At 37.1% G+C, this 14,399-nt stretch overlaps 1 protein-coding gene and 1 long non-coding RNA gene across 2 annotated transcripts; both read right to left on the minus strand.

Annotated features, from left to right (window-relative positions):
* Positions 1-4,568: 4,568 nt before the first annotated feature.
* Positions 4,569-7,286, minus strand: LOC120289053. The gene is made up of 5 exons (XR_005546999.1): positions 7,094-7,286; positions 5,969-6,171; positions 5,590-5,875; positions 5,317-5,505; positions 4,569-5,223 (listed from the first exon to the last, which is right to left on the minus strand). It is a non-coding gene; the product is annotated as an uncharacterized LOC120289053 (long non-coding RNA).
* A 109-nt stretch (positions 7,287-7,395) lies between these two features.
* On the minus strand, positions 7,396-11,549 carry LOC104424071 (probable LRR receptor-like serine/threonine-protein kinase At1g05700). Its single transcript, XM_039303014.1, has 9 exons — positions 11,241-11,549; positions 10,488-11,007; positions 8,923-9,217; positions 8,748-8,877; positions 8,685-8,700; positions 8,329-8,595; positions 7,959-8,030; positions 7,580-7,651; positions 7,396-7,504 (listed from the first exon to the last, which is right to left on the minus strand). The coding sequence occupies exons 1-9, from the start codon at positions 11,329-11,331 to the stop codon at positions 7,396-7,398; spliced, it is 1,572 nt and encodes a 523-aa protein (XP_039158948.1). The 5' UTR covers positions 11,332-11,549.
* Between the last annotated feature and the right edge of the window lie 2,850 nt (positions 11,550-14,399).

Here is a 14,399-nt window from a genome sequence, read left to right on the forward strand (position 1 = left end):
ATTGGCCTCAAAAAGGAATATTAAAACCCTATTGTAATGCCTTAAGAATTTGTTCAATTTTAAGCACAATTTTTTATAGGATTTTTGTCCATTTTAAGAGAAAACTAATCAAAAGCTAATTTTTAAGCTTTTTCATGAATTTTCGAAAAATAAAAATTTTCAGAATTTTGCTAATTTTTTAATATACTTTTTTAAATAAATATTTTTATTATTTCTTAATTGATAATCCGAAAATAGGGACCGGGTCAGAATGTGGGCTATACGAGAACATGCTTTAAATGGGCTTACTACTTACGCCTATTTTAATTGAAACTTCAAAAGCCCACTCTCCCTAAAGCAACACAAAGCCCATTAGTCAAGCCCTTTTTCCTTTCACTACTATTTCAGCCCAAAATTCATTAAGCCTAAATGAACCTAAAGTCCACTATGCCTAGCTAAGCCCACAACACTCACTCCTCTTGACCATCCCTTCTCTGTTCTAATTCAACATAACGTAAGAAGAGTGGCCACACCCAAGTAGGGGTGAGCAGCGGTCTAGGGTCGACCTGGATCGACCCTCGGGACCGGCTCAACCCTTGGGTCCCCTGGCCCCTCCCGGTTCGCGAGGGACGGGTCGGTCCTTGGTCCTAAAATTTCGGGAGACTAACACTGTACGGATTGGTCCTCGATCCTAAGTTTTTAGTGGTCTGTGCAAAACCCTATATATTATATTATATTATATTATTTATAATTCTTTTATATATTCAAACCTTAGTAAAATGTCTATTATATTATATTGAGATGTTCTACCAATAACACTAATAGTAATTTCAATTTAAAACTTTTGTTGAGTATTAATTATGTGTCGTTTGTTTTGTTTCCAAGTGTTTAGAATTTCAAGTGAATTAACAAAATGTGAAGTTATATACTCATGGTTTATATTAAGTATTTTGAAATTTTTATGGTTTAATTGTATTTTACTAATAAATTTCAGCTACACTTTGCTTTTCAATTTGTGTCAAATGGTAGAAGTTTTTGAAGAGTAGAGTAGTACTGCAATTGCTATGATGATTTGCTAGTCAAATGGTGTGAAGCTCATTTTTTGGTTGAGTGAATTCTACATGATCGAATGCAGGAAAACACTTTTGCATATGGTGTTATGAATATTAAAGATAGATTATTACAAGAACTTTCCATCTTGTCCCATATCTCGACGAGCGGTTAGCAGGTACGAAATTTATATTATTGTGTCATCTTAAATTTGCCAAATATGTATTGGTATTTATAGTTTAGTTGCACAATGCCGCATTGTCGATGAATGTATAATTTGAATTTGTAGATTTGCTTTTTTATGGAGTAAAAAAAATAAGAAAAAAAAAATTATCGATCGGTTCTCGGTTGACCACAGGCAGGACCGAACCCAGTGGGTCGATCCGGTCCTTGGTCCCAGGACTCAATAGGGTTGGTCGCCGGTCCCAAAATTGAGGAATAACACTGTACGGGTTGGTCCTAAGGTTAGGGGTGGCCCGGACCAACCCGGACCATGCTCACCCCTACACCCAAGTATGACTGAACGCCAAGCTTCGCAGTGAATGAATTAATATGCGCCCATCACTGGAATTCAATCACCAGACCGATTTACCATCAATTTTCACTTCTAACACCAGATGATTAACACCCATACACCCATAGCAAGTCAGCCACTAACGTCCATGGTCCTAGTCGGCCTCCACCTCGACTCACCATCGAAAAAGCAAATCTACTTCGTCGCTCTGGCCAGCCATTACATTAGACGGAAAAGACACAATACGCACAAAGAAACAGCACATCAAGCAACGGATCAAAGAAAAACTACAAATCCGCGTCTAAGGACCAATGAACACCCAGAATCAACCCAAAATCAGAGAAGTTCTAAGCGGAATCCAGTTCGAGCATTTCATCGAACAGGTGAGGTACATTGGCTAAAAGAAGGAAAAAAAAAAAAAAAAAAACGAATGGACTAAACCCAAACTCGCGCCGAGATTCATGCCATCAACAAGCAATGACCCCAAAAAAGGAAAGAAAACACATCACACATACGGATGGGGGCCGGAACTCTCGCGAACCGGACAAAGGTCACCCCGGTCCGGCGAGCCCGAAACAGGGCAAGACGAGGCGTAAGAAGTTAAAACAGGAGCGTGCGGTAGTACTCTCTACCCGGCTCGGTGGCGGCGGGCGGTGGGCGAGCTCGGTAGATCGCGCTACGTCGGTTCGCCTCGCGCGTCTCCGAGGCGGGATCCTCGGGAAATCGACCCGACCCGAGGAAAATCAAGGAAAGAACGAGAACCCGGATCTACCGTGGGCTCGACGCGGGAAGCGGGGCAAGGTCGGCGGGATGTCGGCCGGGGTTCAAGCGTATCCGTCGCCGGAGGAACCCTCTCGCTCCCAGCCCCGCTCACTGCTCTCTCTCGCTCTCCTGGATCTCTCTCTCCGAACCCCCTCGTCCGAATCTCCTCCATTGCTCGCCTCCTCTCTCCCTTTTAAGTTACTCAGCGCGCATGGCCTCCCGCGACGCCACCTGTTGCTGCCGGTCTGCCCCCGACCACCAACTCCGGTGCGACGCTCGCAACTGTCTCCTCTGCTTCTGTCCTTGGGTCCTCTCTCTCCTTTTTTGCAGAACGCGGGAGAGCGTGAGGGAGAGGAGGAAGGAGAGGCCGGCTTGGGCTGAAAATAAAGAACAAAAATGGGTTGGGCCAGGCCCAGGCGGGTGAGAAGGCAGGCCCGGTCTCGCTTTTCCCCCCACTCTATAAAAGTTATTATTATATAATATTTTTAACTATTATTTTTTTAGATATTTTTTCTTAAAATTTTAATACTAGTAATGAAAATGCTTCTAATGTTTATATGATTTAATGAGAATTTTTGCTTTGGTTCAAAAACTAATCCCTAATTTTTTATGCAATCAATAAATGATTGAACATGTTCCTAAAATTTAGGTGTCAACAATGACACATTTACCTAAAAATGTTATTGTGATATATAAAAAAAAAAAACCTCAAACTTGTATCTATATAATACATTTACCCTCCATCAAGATTTCCTTAGATAATTTTTCTATCAAAATAAGTCATCAATTTAGAAAATTTTAATGTGTCACATAAATGCAACTTTTAGATTTTTAGTGTCATAGAAAAATATAGGGCATTTATTAGGGTTTTTGATGGCTTTCGCCCTTCTTTTTATGTTAAAATATTTTTCCAATATTTTTTGTGACAATAAATTTCAACGGGTATTGGTGAGTGTCGAAAAATGTTGCTTAAAAAATTATTGGTTTTTTTTTCTAGGTAACTTGTTGGTAATTTACCAATACTTTGATGAAATAATGATTATTTATATAATATTTAAATTACAAATTTCTATACTAACCTACCAACTTTTTATCTACATAACTCACGAACATTTCAAGTTTATTAACTTTTATGCAAAATCATCAACCTAAATTAGCAACTAATTTTGGGTTATCAACTTTCATTTGAGTTATTGTCCAACGTTAATAGTTTCCGTTTAAATTTACCAACTTTTTTTTTTTTATTGATTATCAGCTTTTATATGCCTTGGTTAGAGGCCCTACATTTACTAACTCTATAACCAACTTAATTACCGCGACTCACTAAATTTTGCTCTGTTAAATTACAACTTAATATTGGGTTTTCAAAATGAGTTACCATAAATTAGTTGGAAAATTTAAGCGATCAATAATAAAGTAAATAAAAGTTAGTAAATGATATAAGGATTTTTTTTTTTGTTAAAGACAAAAACTTGTAATTTAAGAAATGACAAAATTACATTGGTAACTAACTTACAAAAAGGAAAGTTGGTAATCACTTTAATTGAGATTGGTAATATCTTTAAAAAGTTGATATATCTAAAAATTTGGTAAGTAAGACAAAAGAAAGTGAGAACCCTATAAACAAGTTGGTAAATAAATAAAAAACTAAGTGTTAGTAAAACAACTCAAATGAGAGTTGGTAACAAAAATTAATTGATAACTTAGAAAAAAGTTGTATTGGGTTGTGATTCATACTTCTTGTCAACATGAGGGCATGGGGTCCCGCTCCACGGTGAGTGGGCTGGGGTCAATGTTTAATGTATGTTTTTCTTCGTATAGTTCAGTTTATTTGTTCCATTGGAAAGGAGGAAGTTTATTGTGCTTGTTGCAAGCATAAAATGCTTTGTTTTTCCTTTCATTCATCTAGTATTAAAGCTGTTCATTGGTCTAATAACAGTAAAAACTCAGGTTGCTTGTTATAATTACAGTCAATGAGAAAATGCTTACGGTGATTATGAATTCACACGTCAACTTCTACCTATCTATTCACATTATCGAGTGCACTTGGTTGATTTCATGATTTAACTTCATGGCTTAAGTTAGTATAGACGATATTCCCATATCACATAAAATTTCTCATTCCACGATTGCCTTTCTTGGGGACATGTCTAAAATTCTGTATTAGAAAATAATTTTTTTAAATTTTCGTTTGTGATAAACAAGTAATCTTGGTCGCAAAATTCTGAATCACCATTGTAAATTCATGTAACTGGTAACCTACTGATCAAGTTACTAACTATAATTTAGAAACGATGTGAACAATTTACAATCATCAATGAAGTTGATGAAATCAAAAGATAATGTTCACTCAACACTTATAATGACATGGTCGAGAATAGTCTTCAGGCATTCATACTTATATAGAGACACAAATTCAAAATATATGAAGACTTGATTTTAGTACTGGGAGTTGCCAAAATTTCACAACCAAAGTCGACGAATACTAATGGATCGAATGAACTGCCCTTACTAGGGGTGCACTATCTTATTCAACTTCCAAGGAGGTCGCTCCTATATGCTCCCCTTGATTTCCATCCGCATACTTGTGCTTGGATGCCAATTCACTCGCCCTCTTCAATTCTATCAAAACACGATTTATGTCCCACCTTGCACCTGGTTCGGTTTGTATACAAGACTCTGCAACCTTTGCTACTATCTCAGCTGAGTTGATGTCAAAATTTTGTCCCACCTTTGGATCAATTAGTCCGCGTATATATTCTTTTGGGAACTTTGGAATTGCCCAGTCACGTATGGGCACGCTTTTTCCATCTTCACTTGTATTGATTGCTGGATGTCCTGAAATTAGCTCAAGGAGCACGATCCCGAAACTGTAGACATCACTTTTATTGGTTAAGTCATAAGTGGATGGTCCATACCTGCAAAACATATAATAAGAACATGGACTACCGGATTTTCTATTCATATAGAGATGGAGAACCATCTCAACAAGATCAAGTCTAAGCCGTTACTCAGGGGGCAGTAGGCAGGAGTGCCCCAAGGATTGCTTGACTTGTAAGAACTATTTGGAGTTGCCAAAGCTCTCGACAGACCGAAGTCGGATATTTTGGCTTGCATGTTTTCATTCAACAAGATATTTGTAGTCTTGATGTCTCTGTGGATGATGGACGGGTTGCAATCATTATGGAGATAATTTAAACCTGCAATTTTTGCGAAATTTGCTTAAACCATACCAATGCGAAGTGGGGCCAAAATTCACAATTATGCACATCTCATTTATGTACCTTGTGCCACGTCTACAGCAATTCGTAGTCTCCTATCCCAAGTCAAGACATCTGGCTTGGCCCTTTTACCCCACATCCTCCCTAATGTTTGAGAAAGAAACGAATGTTTGTGGGATTCATTCTAGAGAATAGAGAAACATACAAAACATGATGAAGTACCTGATAAGTGTTGTTTTAAATTTCCGTTAGCCATGAATTCATATATTAATGCCTTATTTTTAGAGTCATCACAGTATCCTTTAAGGGAAACCAAGTTTCCATGGTGGACCTTTGTTAAGAGCTGTGCCTGCAATATCATGAATGTGATTTTCATATTGACATTCTCGAAGCACGAGATCGAACCGTCAAATAAGCATCTGATGAAATCTTTCTCGCTAACCTCAGCTAGAAATGGCTTGTCTGGCTGCCCTGAGGATTCAGCCTCGGATGATTTAGAGAGCACCTTCACAGCAACTTCTGTGCCTTCTAATTCACCATGATATACTATTCCAGATGCTCCTTCACCAATAGGTGTATCAAAATTGTTGGTTATCCTCGAAATATCGCCATGCTTGAAGGATATTGATCTTCTTATTTTGGATTCTGCATACAATCTCACAATGAGTAATCTATGATGACTTTTAAAGATTGCCAAGTAGACTTTCAAGGTAAATCATCCTAGGATAATTCCAATTGTGTGATCAAAGGGGAGAAAATAAAGTGACTGATAGGGGTAGGACGAAAAGTGAAAGATCCAGGCAACGGTTGCAGTTCAGAATTCAGATATGTCCGGGATTGCACAATCAAATTCTTTCCCAAGGGACCTTTACGCTAAACAGAGGAAAATGAACTCTCCAGTTGACACAGTTTTAACACTTGCTTGTTGTCTAGTTGAGTTTGTTAGGACATCAGTTTCATATGCTTTAGGCCAATGACTCAATTGGAAGAACATGCTAATGTTGTCTGTTCTTGATTCTTATTTTCTTCATTCATGACTTGCTCTTAGACACTTAATATGGGAAACTTATGAAGCAAACCATCCCGAAATTATGAAGTTCAGAAAAGCCATAGTGGTGACTTGATTTGGAAGGATTCATAATAAAATGTTCCTTTTCCCGGAATATGCCACCATGACAAGAGAAATTCAAAACGACCAAAGTGGGTCAGTTCAGCTGAATGTGTTGGAGTCACTTCTGATTGTATAAGAAATATAATCCATCAGAAGAGACAACAAATATAACATGACAACGTTGGTAGGTTTATTGACATCTCCTACTGATAAATAAGAGCAAAATTTATGAAATTTCTCTGATCCATTTGTGGCTTATTACACAAACAAAATACTTTCAAGACGAGGAAGATTTCCTTAAACCATATTGGGATGTGGATGAGATTGTCAGCACTCTTATGGGGTCAATACAGAGAGCAAGTTGCCGAGTTCTATCTTTCTCAACTGTATTATCCTATAAATGATGTCAATTGTCGGGTAAATAGCGTGGAATGAAGTGGACCAAGTAAAAATTACCTGCCGTCTGTTTCCTTTTGATCAACCAAATACTTGCCGAAGCACACAAGAGAACTACAAAGAAGGCTGAAACCGATGCAGCAACCGGGACAACAATGGATTTTTTATTCTTCGCCTGTGGGCAAGAACTTCCCAGGCAAAGATCCGGGTTCCCGTCCAAGCTGCAACAGAAAACAGGCGGCTAGACTAAATGTCCACTAAAAAATTTTCTAGTTGCACAGCTAACAAGTTGACCATAAGGGCTTTATATTTGTCTTGAATCACAATAAAACATATTATTATTTCTACTCTAAATAAAGCTATTAGCTAGAAAGAGGAAGAACAAGCCTCAAATTAAATGTCTTGTCTGCTGCAACCCTCTTCTGAAGATCCTCGGGAACTGCACCAGTAAGGTTGTTTCCACTAAGATTTCTGCAAAATATAGTCATCAGTTAAGACTTCTGCACTTTTAACTATTTTAGATACCGGTAAGACACATTAACTTACAGAATTCTCAACTTTGGTAGTTTTGCCAAAGTCTCTGGTATTCCTCCTGTAAGTTGATTGTTGGACAAATCTCTAAAATAAAGCAATTGTAGATAGTTAGCACTTCATAGATCTCACACAAAATTTAGAGAATGATAACTAGATGCCTGATATTTTATTTGATCATCTAGATGTCAAACGAATTATTGGGGTGTGTTAATCAAGAGATTAATGTAAGGGAGAAAGCGCTACTAAATCAATATGGTTATGTTTTTCTTTTATCAAGGACAGCTATACATACACAAGATTAATCCAAGAAGATGAAGAACATCGGTTATAGATTGCACTCAAATCAAATCCGCAGTCACTACCAAAAGAGCCTCACTGTAGCGATACTTACAAGACCTCCAACGCTTCCAGATTTGATAGTGAGGAAGCTATGCTGCCTGTTAAATTGCTTGAGCTCAGTTTCCTGGCCATAATAAATCAAAACAGGGGAAGCTGTCATTGCTGCGCTCGAAAAGGTTATTTTGTCAGTACAATACAGAAATATTTTTGCAACCAATTACACAAAACGCGTTATTCGTAGAATTAGGAAAATATGGCAAGTGATGGAAAAAAGATATGAACGTTAAATAAGGGAACAGACTTCCAAAGTTCGGAGAAGAATGAGAATAAGCCTCCAATTTTTCAAGTAAAGTGATTTTTTCCTTATAAAGTTTCACCACCAGTGCCAGTCTTGCACAATAAGAACAGTGAAGGGAACTCACAGTGAAACAATCCTCGGATCGTTAGTATAACTACAATTCAGACCGTCCCATGCAAATTCTCTGGGGACGCATGGATCACCTTGCCAGCTCTCTTTATTCACACGAAGAGTGACCTTGGCATCATTCATCACTTTGACTGTAGTTTCACATTGCAACATAATTATTATTTTTTTCAAAATCGTAACATTGTAGAAGAAGTGAAATAGTAATACTAGTTTGCCTCCACAAAAGAAATTGTGAATCGCGGACAAAATTATCAATGAAAGACTTCAACCTTATTCAAAAAGAAATCCTTGATCATTCATAATGTTTTCCGTGAAATCAAAGTCAACCAATCATGTGCCACAAACGTTTACGTGGAATTAGCTGTTGCTGATGCCGTCCTCACATAATTTATGGTAGAAGTATGAAAGGATTACCATCATCTTGGGTTGTCGGTACATTTGGATTGTCGGCAACAATGTAAGTCTCTAAGGCATTGAGGATCGCCTCAACTCCAGATTGACTCCCTGTCGGCTTGATTGAGAAGTTGACACCAGACCCGGAAACCTGATCGGAAACCACAGTCTGAGGCATCAAGTATTTAAGACTGACCTTACGCGTGAACTGATTATTGTTTGTCGAAATTGTCAACTCCCTTTGTTGGCCTTCCGGCAGTCTCTTGAAATCTGCGAAGTGGAAGTACACAATCCATTTGGATAAACTATCCGACGAATTTAACCACATATTTAAGAAATATCCGCCGTCTACAGCAGTGCTAAGCACTTCCGCCGGAACCTTATACTCATCGCTGTTCTCGGACAAAGTCTGGGTGTACGTGGTCGACAGTGGAGTCGTATAAGGGTATATTGTTGCATCCCAGATGCGATCATAGACATCCGCTGGGTACCTGCGCAAGGCATCTTCAGATACAGTTCATATGCTAAGTGATGGAGATAATCGATGGAGAGATATTTCAAAAAAATTCAAATGCCAGTGCATACGCATGGCACGTGCATGTGACTTATAATAAGTCAACACAAAATCAACGCGATTTCCCCGTGGAGAATGGAATTTTGTCGAGAGTAGTCCGAGTGCTTAGAATGGCAGCGGTGGCCGTGACGGTGGTGGCGGTGAGCGCCAGTGACGTCGGGCTTCCTCAACTTGGTGGCGCATTGAAGCGAAGGCGGAGGGAGAGGTTGGCAGTAATTTGGCAATAGTCTTAATGAACAGGTAAATCTAAGTACATATATCTATCTATAAAATTCGAAGGGAATCATTAGTCAAAACTTAAAGTGACCTTTTTGTCCCAAATTAGATCTACCCTATAATCTTTACCTAATTTTAATTTTCACCGCCACATCATTAACGAAAATTGCCTAGATTTAGTAATGCGCTCTTACCTTTGTCTCCTGAAAATACGGAACAACTATTAATTAATCACGCAGTCTTTTATAATTAGTTTAATTTAAGAAGTTGCACGCATTCAACAAATAAGGGTGCATTTTTCTCGCGTGATATTTTTTTTATGAAACAAAATACTTTTTGTGAAAATCATTTCGAGGAAAAATGGCTGGTTTTAAGTTATCTAACAGAGTATTTGATAGTGAAACTCAAAAAATTTTCCGATTTATTTAAAAAATCATCCCCTCCATTATGATTATATTAAATACAAAGATGATATTGGAATGTTTGTCTAAGATATTAGTAATATATGAAGCACAATTTTTATGTTTTATATAAAAAATTAAAGCAACCTAAAAAATGACTTTGAAAAAAATAAAAAAGAATGCAAATAATTAACTAACTTAGAGAGTACATAGATTGAAGCCATATGTGAACGAGTGTGTGGAAAGGAGCTTGGGAAATCGATATCCTCTTTATAGGATGGAGAAGGCAATTCACTCAATTTATTTACTTTTCTTGATCGTAAAGTCTTTTATGTTGATTACTTCCTTTAAGCAAAGTAAACGCATGAAAGTTTGAAAAATCATTGAAAATCATTTTCATGAGATCCTAAGTTTTAAACGTAAGCTACAAAAGTTAAACAAAAGAAATCCATTTCATTTAATTAAGAGTAAATTGAAAAATCCACAAAGCCATCAACTCCGATGCCGAGTTGAAGGGACAGATCGGCAAAAGAACAAAGAACAATATCACCACCCTTCAAATCAACTCACCTGATGCTAGAACCTGAGCTTCCCAAATTTTGCCTCCACCAGAGCTTTTGGAATCCCGACCCGACCGGATAGATCACATCGTTAAGAGCCCTAAGCTCCAATGCCGAAATGAAGGGCACTCCTTTGCCAATATTCACGACGCAAACCTGTACAACATCTCTTTGGGCCACATACACTATCTCTCTCTTCTCGTAATAGTAAGAATTTATGGTGGACCATTTATTAACGTCGATGTATAGGTCAAATGTCGGAGTTTGGTTCTTCCCATCATAGCTTCCATACAAGAATGATGCCCTGATCAAGTAAGGCTTGTTCTCGCCTTGTTCCGGCTTCAACGAGTAACAGTTCCTCATCCCATCGGGGAAGCTCCTCAGGGTCTCCAAAAATCGTGGCCCAGCAGCCAGGGATACATTCATGCTCCTCCCTGACTCCGTGAATTCTTGGTCCGTCTCGTAGTATATTTTGGTCGTGTCGTCGGTGTATGGATCACTCGCCCCGCAATCGATGCTTATGAAACCTTCTAATAATTCAGAGGGGAATGAATGAAAAACAATGAGCAGCAATCGTCAATAGAGTCCTGATTTTTTACTTTTCTCTTCTTCTTTTTTTTCTGAGCCTCTTGTTACTTAAACACAGATACAAAAATGAAAAGTATCATGAGTGCTCTTATCAGCAGCCAAATAGAAGTCCCATTTAATGCATGCAACTTCCCGGAGAGACAGGGCCAGAGAGAGAGAGAGAGAGAGAGAGAACCTGGATTTATCTGGGCTTGAACCAGCAACATGATTGCCGGAGCTAAAGAAGCAATCGACGCACACAAGAATAGCGCAATTGATCTTTCCATTCTCGTTGGAGAGAGGGAGAGAGAGATCCCCCAATAATGGCAATATATAGAGTGGAAGCTACTGCAAGCAGCCACATACAATATAAGCCGAGCTATTGCCCGTCACTGAGGTTTTAAGAAGAAAAGAGGGCTCCTTTTTCTTTTTTTTTTTTTTTAAGGAAAGAGGGCTCCTTTTTTTATTTAAACTATTCAGTCAAATTTTGCCTGGTTTAGTACAAATGATGGATTTAGACTTTGCACTATCCCTGGGGCTGCAGTGGCTTCATATATATATATAGAGAGTTTTTTGTTCATGGGTAAGATAGGTATCCCATTAACCTTTTAATTAATCAATAAAACCCGCGACTAGAAGGTTTGCTAGTGCTTGATCAGAAATATCTTGTTGTGTTTTATAGGCATTAACTAACATAATCATGTGATTTAATATGTTAATAACATTATTTTTGGCAACACTGTCTATGTTCCATTTGTCAGTTAAAATCCACTTAAAGCCTGACATATGTCTAGAATTAAATAGAAAAGTGACGTGGAACCCAAAGCAATTGGCATGGAATTCAAAGAAATTATGTCCTTAGGGTGCACAGTTGATCTAAATTTGTGGTTCGCAAAAAAAAAGGGTGTTGGGGGTGGGCGGTGGCTGGCTATGGACCGCAGCTTGCCCATAGATTTGGCGATGGCGGCTCAAGTGGTTGACCATGGGCGGAACATGCGTCGTCCCGATCCACGTTTGGCCAAAAAAGAGGAGTCATTTTGGCCCTTCTCTTAAGAGATTTAACTTGGTTTTATATGGATGTGGATTGCTTCTTTTCAATGGAGGACAGGAAAACGAGGAAAGGAGAACAGTAAGCAGGGATAGAAATTCTAATATTAATATTACAAAAAGTCTCAAATAAAAAACCCCAAACGGATAAAATTTTGATAAATTTATCCTCCATTAATTTGAATTAATATAACAAAAAATCATAAAACTAAAAACATTAGGTAAAACTGCAAATTGATATACCTGTCAACTGTCATATATTATCCGATTTAGTAATTTAATGGTAAAATTTAATATAAACTAATGGAGAATAAATTTATCACAAGTGTACCGGTTTAAGATTATTAGTTTTCAGTAAATCTATTTCTGTACCTATTTAGAGTTTTTTTCGTGGTATTATTCCTAATTCTAAAAGTATTACTACACCGTTCTCTTTTCCTAAAGCCACATTTGTAAATATTTTTTAAGGTTGTTGTTTGTACAATAGAATAAAGCGGGACGGACAATATGCCATGGAAGAAACCAAATTTTCTGATATGAAACATCAGAGCAAGGGTCATCAAGAATCTGTTCATTTTGTGAATGTGAACAGGATCATATTTCTCCAAGTCCAGCACAATTGAGGTCCCAAGACAATTATTATGGATCAATCAATCCTAAGCATGATTAAAAATATTTCCTATGCTGTAATATGTGCGCATCGAGAAAAGGGATCCACGTCGATCATTCAAAATGCATTTGGTTTAAAGCATTTTGCCTTGAAGCTTGATTTGGTTTGATATCTTGGAAAGTGAATTGTGAATTGCTTTTTTTTGGTCGAAATTTGTGAATTGCTTGACTAGCCCGAAAATTGTTCTTTTCTTTCACGGTAAGGAAATTGATAAAATAGAGCTTCCTTGATCGGACGAGAACGTTATATAAATATGCCAAGATTTTTTGTTTAAATAGATGGATCAAGAAATTTTTATTTACTATTTCTATATATCATTAAATTTCACTTTGCAGATGTGTTCTAGTGTAGACAAATTGGTGGACTTTCACGGATCTTTATCACTGAATTGCTCGTGATGATATAATTTCATTAAAAAAAAGAAGAAGAAGAAAAGAATAAAGTGTTTTCCAATTTAATTGTAATTTCATAAGTCAACATTTGTGATCTCTGACTATAATATCATTCTTGAACCTGGTTTTCTGTCATGATTTTCTATTTTTCACGGTAATTTTCAAATTAAGATGAATTGTGTGTGACTAATAAAATGCTGATTTTGTAATTCCATGTCCGTGGTTTTCTCTTTTCTTTTATTTTTGTTGATTAATTGTGTTCATGGTGTTTTCCCGATGAACTTTATATTTTGTTTCAGTCAAGTTTGGTCTGGCTGAGTATAAATGATAGATTTAGACTTTGGGCTACCTCTTGTTACACTAGCTTCATATACTGTGATTCCTGTTCCAATAATTAAAAAAAGATGTTCTTCATGCAACAATTGAAGGTTTTTAAATAGTTAACATTAATTCCACAAACTTACAATGTGCAATAGTCTCACATGATTAGAATCAAATTTTAACGGGAAAATCATCCTTAACATATTGTGTCCGTGCTAATTTAATCCTTAACAATTTAATTTAACCAATTTAGTCATAAAACTTTTGATAATTTACCAATCGAGTCCTTCCATCCAAATTTGACTCGGAATTGCTGATTTTGACACTAGTCATCCTACATGACACGGTTAGTGCTAATGTAAACAATTTTGTATTTTTTTTTTTAAATTATGAATTATCTTATTTTTGTTGCCTTATTATTATTATTATTATTATTATTATTATTATTATTATTATTATTATTATTATTATTATTATTATTATTATTATGTGGTCAGCAAGGGTTGCCGATGACCCATGCTGGCCACTGGGTCATGAAGGCCTCACCCATGACTAGTGAGACCCCAATGGCCTTGGGCAAGGCCACTGTAGCCTCATTGGCCACAATTGACCCTTGCCAGGCATATAGAAAAAAAAAAAAATTCAAATTTTTAAAAATATTATAAAAATTGTCCATGTTAACATTGATCTTACCATGTAGGACGACCAAAATTGACTTCAAAAATTTTAACCAAAATTGGTTAGAATGACTCAATTGGCAAATTGTCAAAAAAGTTTAAAATTAAATTAGTCAAATTGAAATATTTGGAACTGAATTGACACAAATGTAGTGTATAGGGATTTTTTGGTAATTTTCCCAAAATTTAATCGCCTATCGATATATACTCATTTACCCAAGATACCGTTAAATTAGGTTGTCAACCAA

The sequence above is a fragment of the Eucalyptus grandis genome, chromosome 10 (assembly GCF_016545825.1).
Source record: "Eucalyptus grandis isolate ANBG69807.140 chromosome 10, ASM1654582v1, whole genome shotgun sequence".
Lineage (NCBI taxonomy): Eukaryota > Viridiplantae > Streptophyta > Magnoliopsida > Myrtales > Myrtaceae > Eucalyptus > Eucalyptus grandis.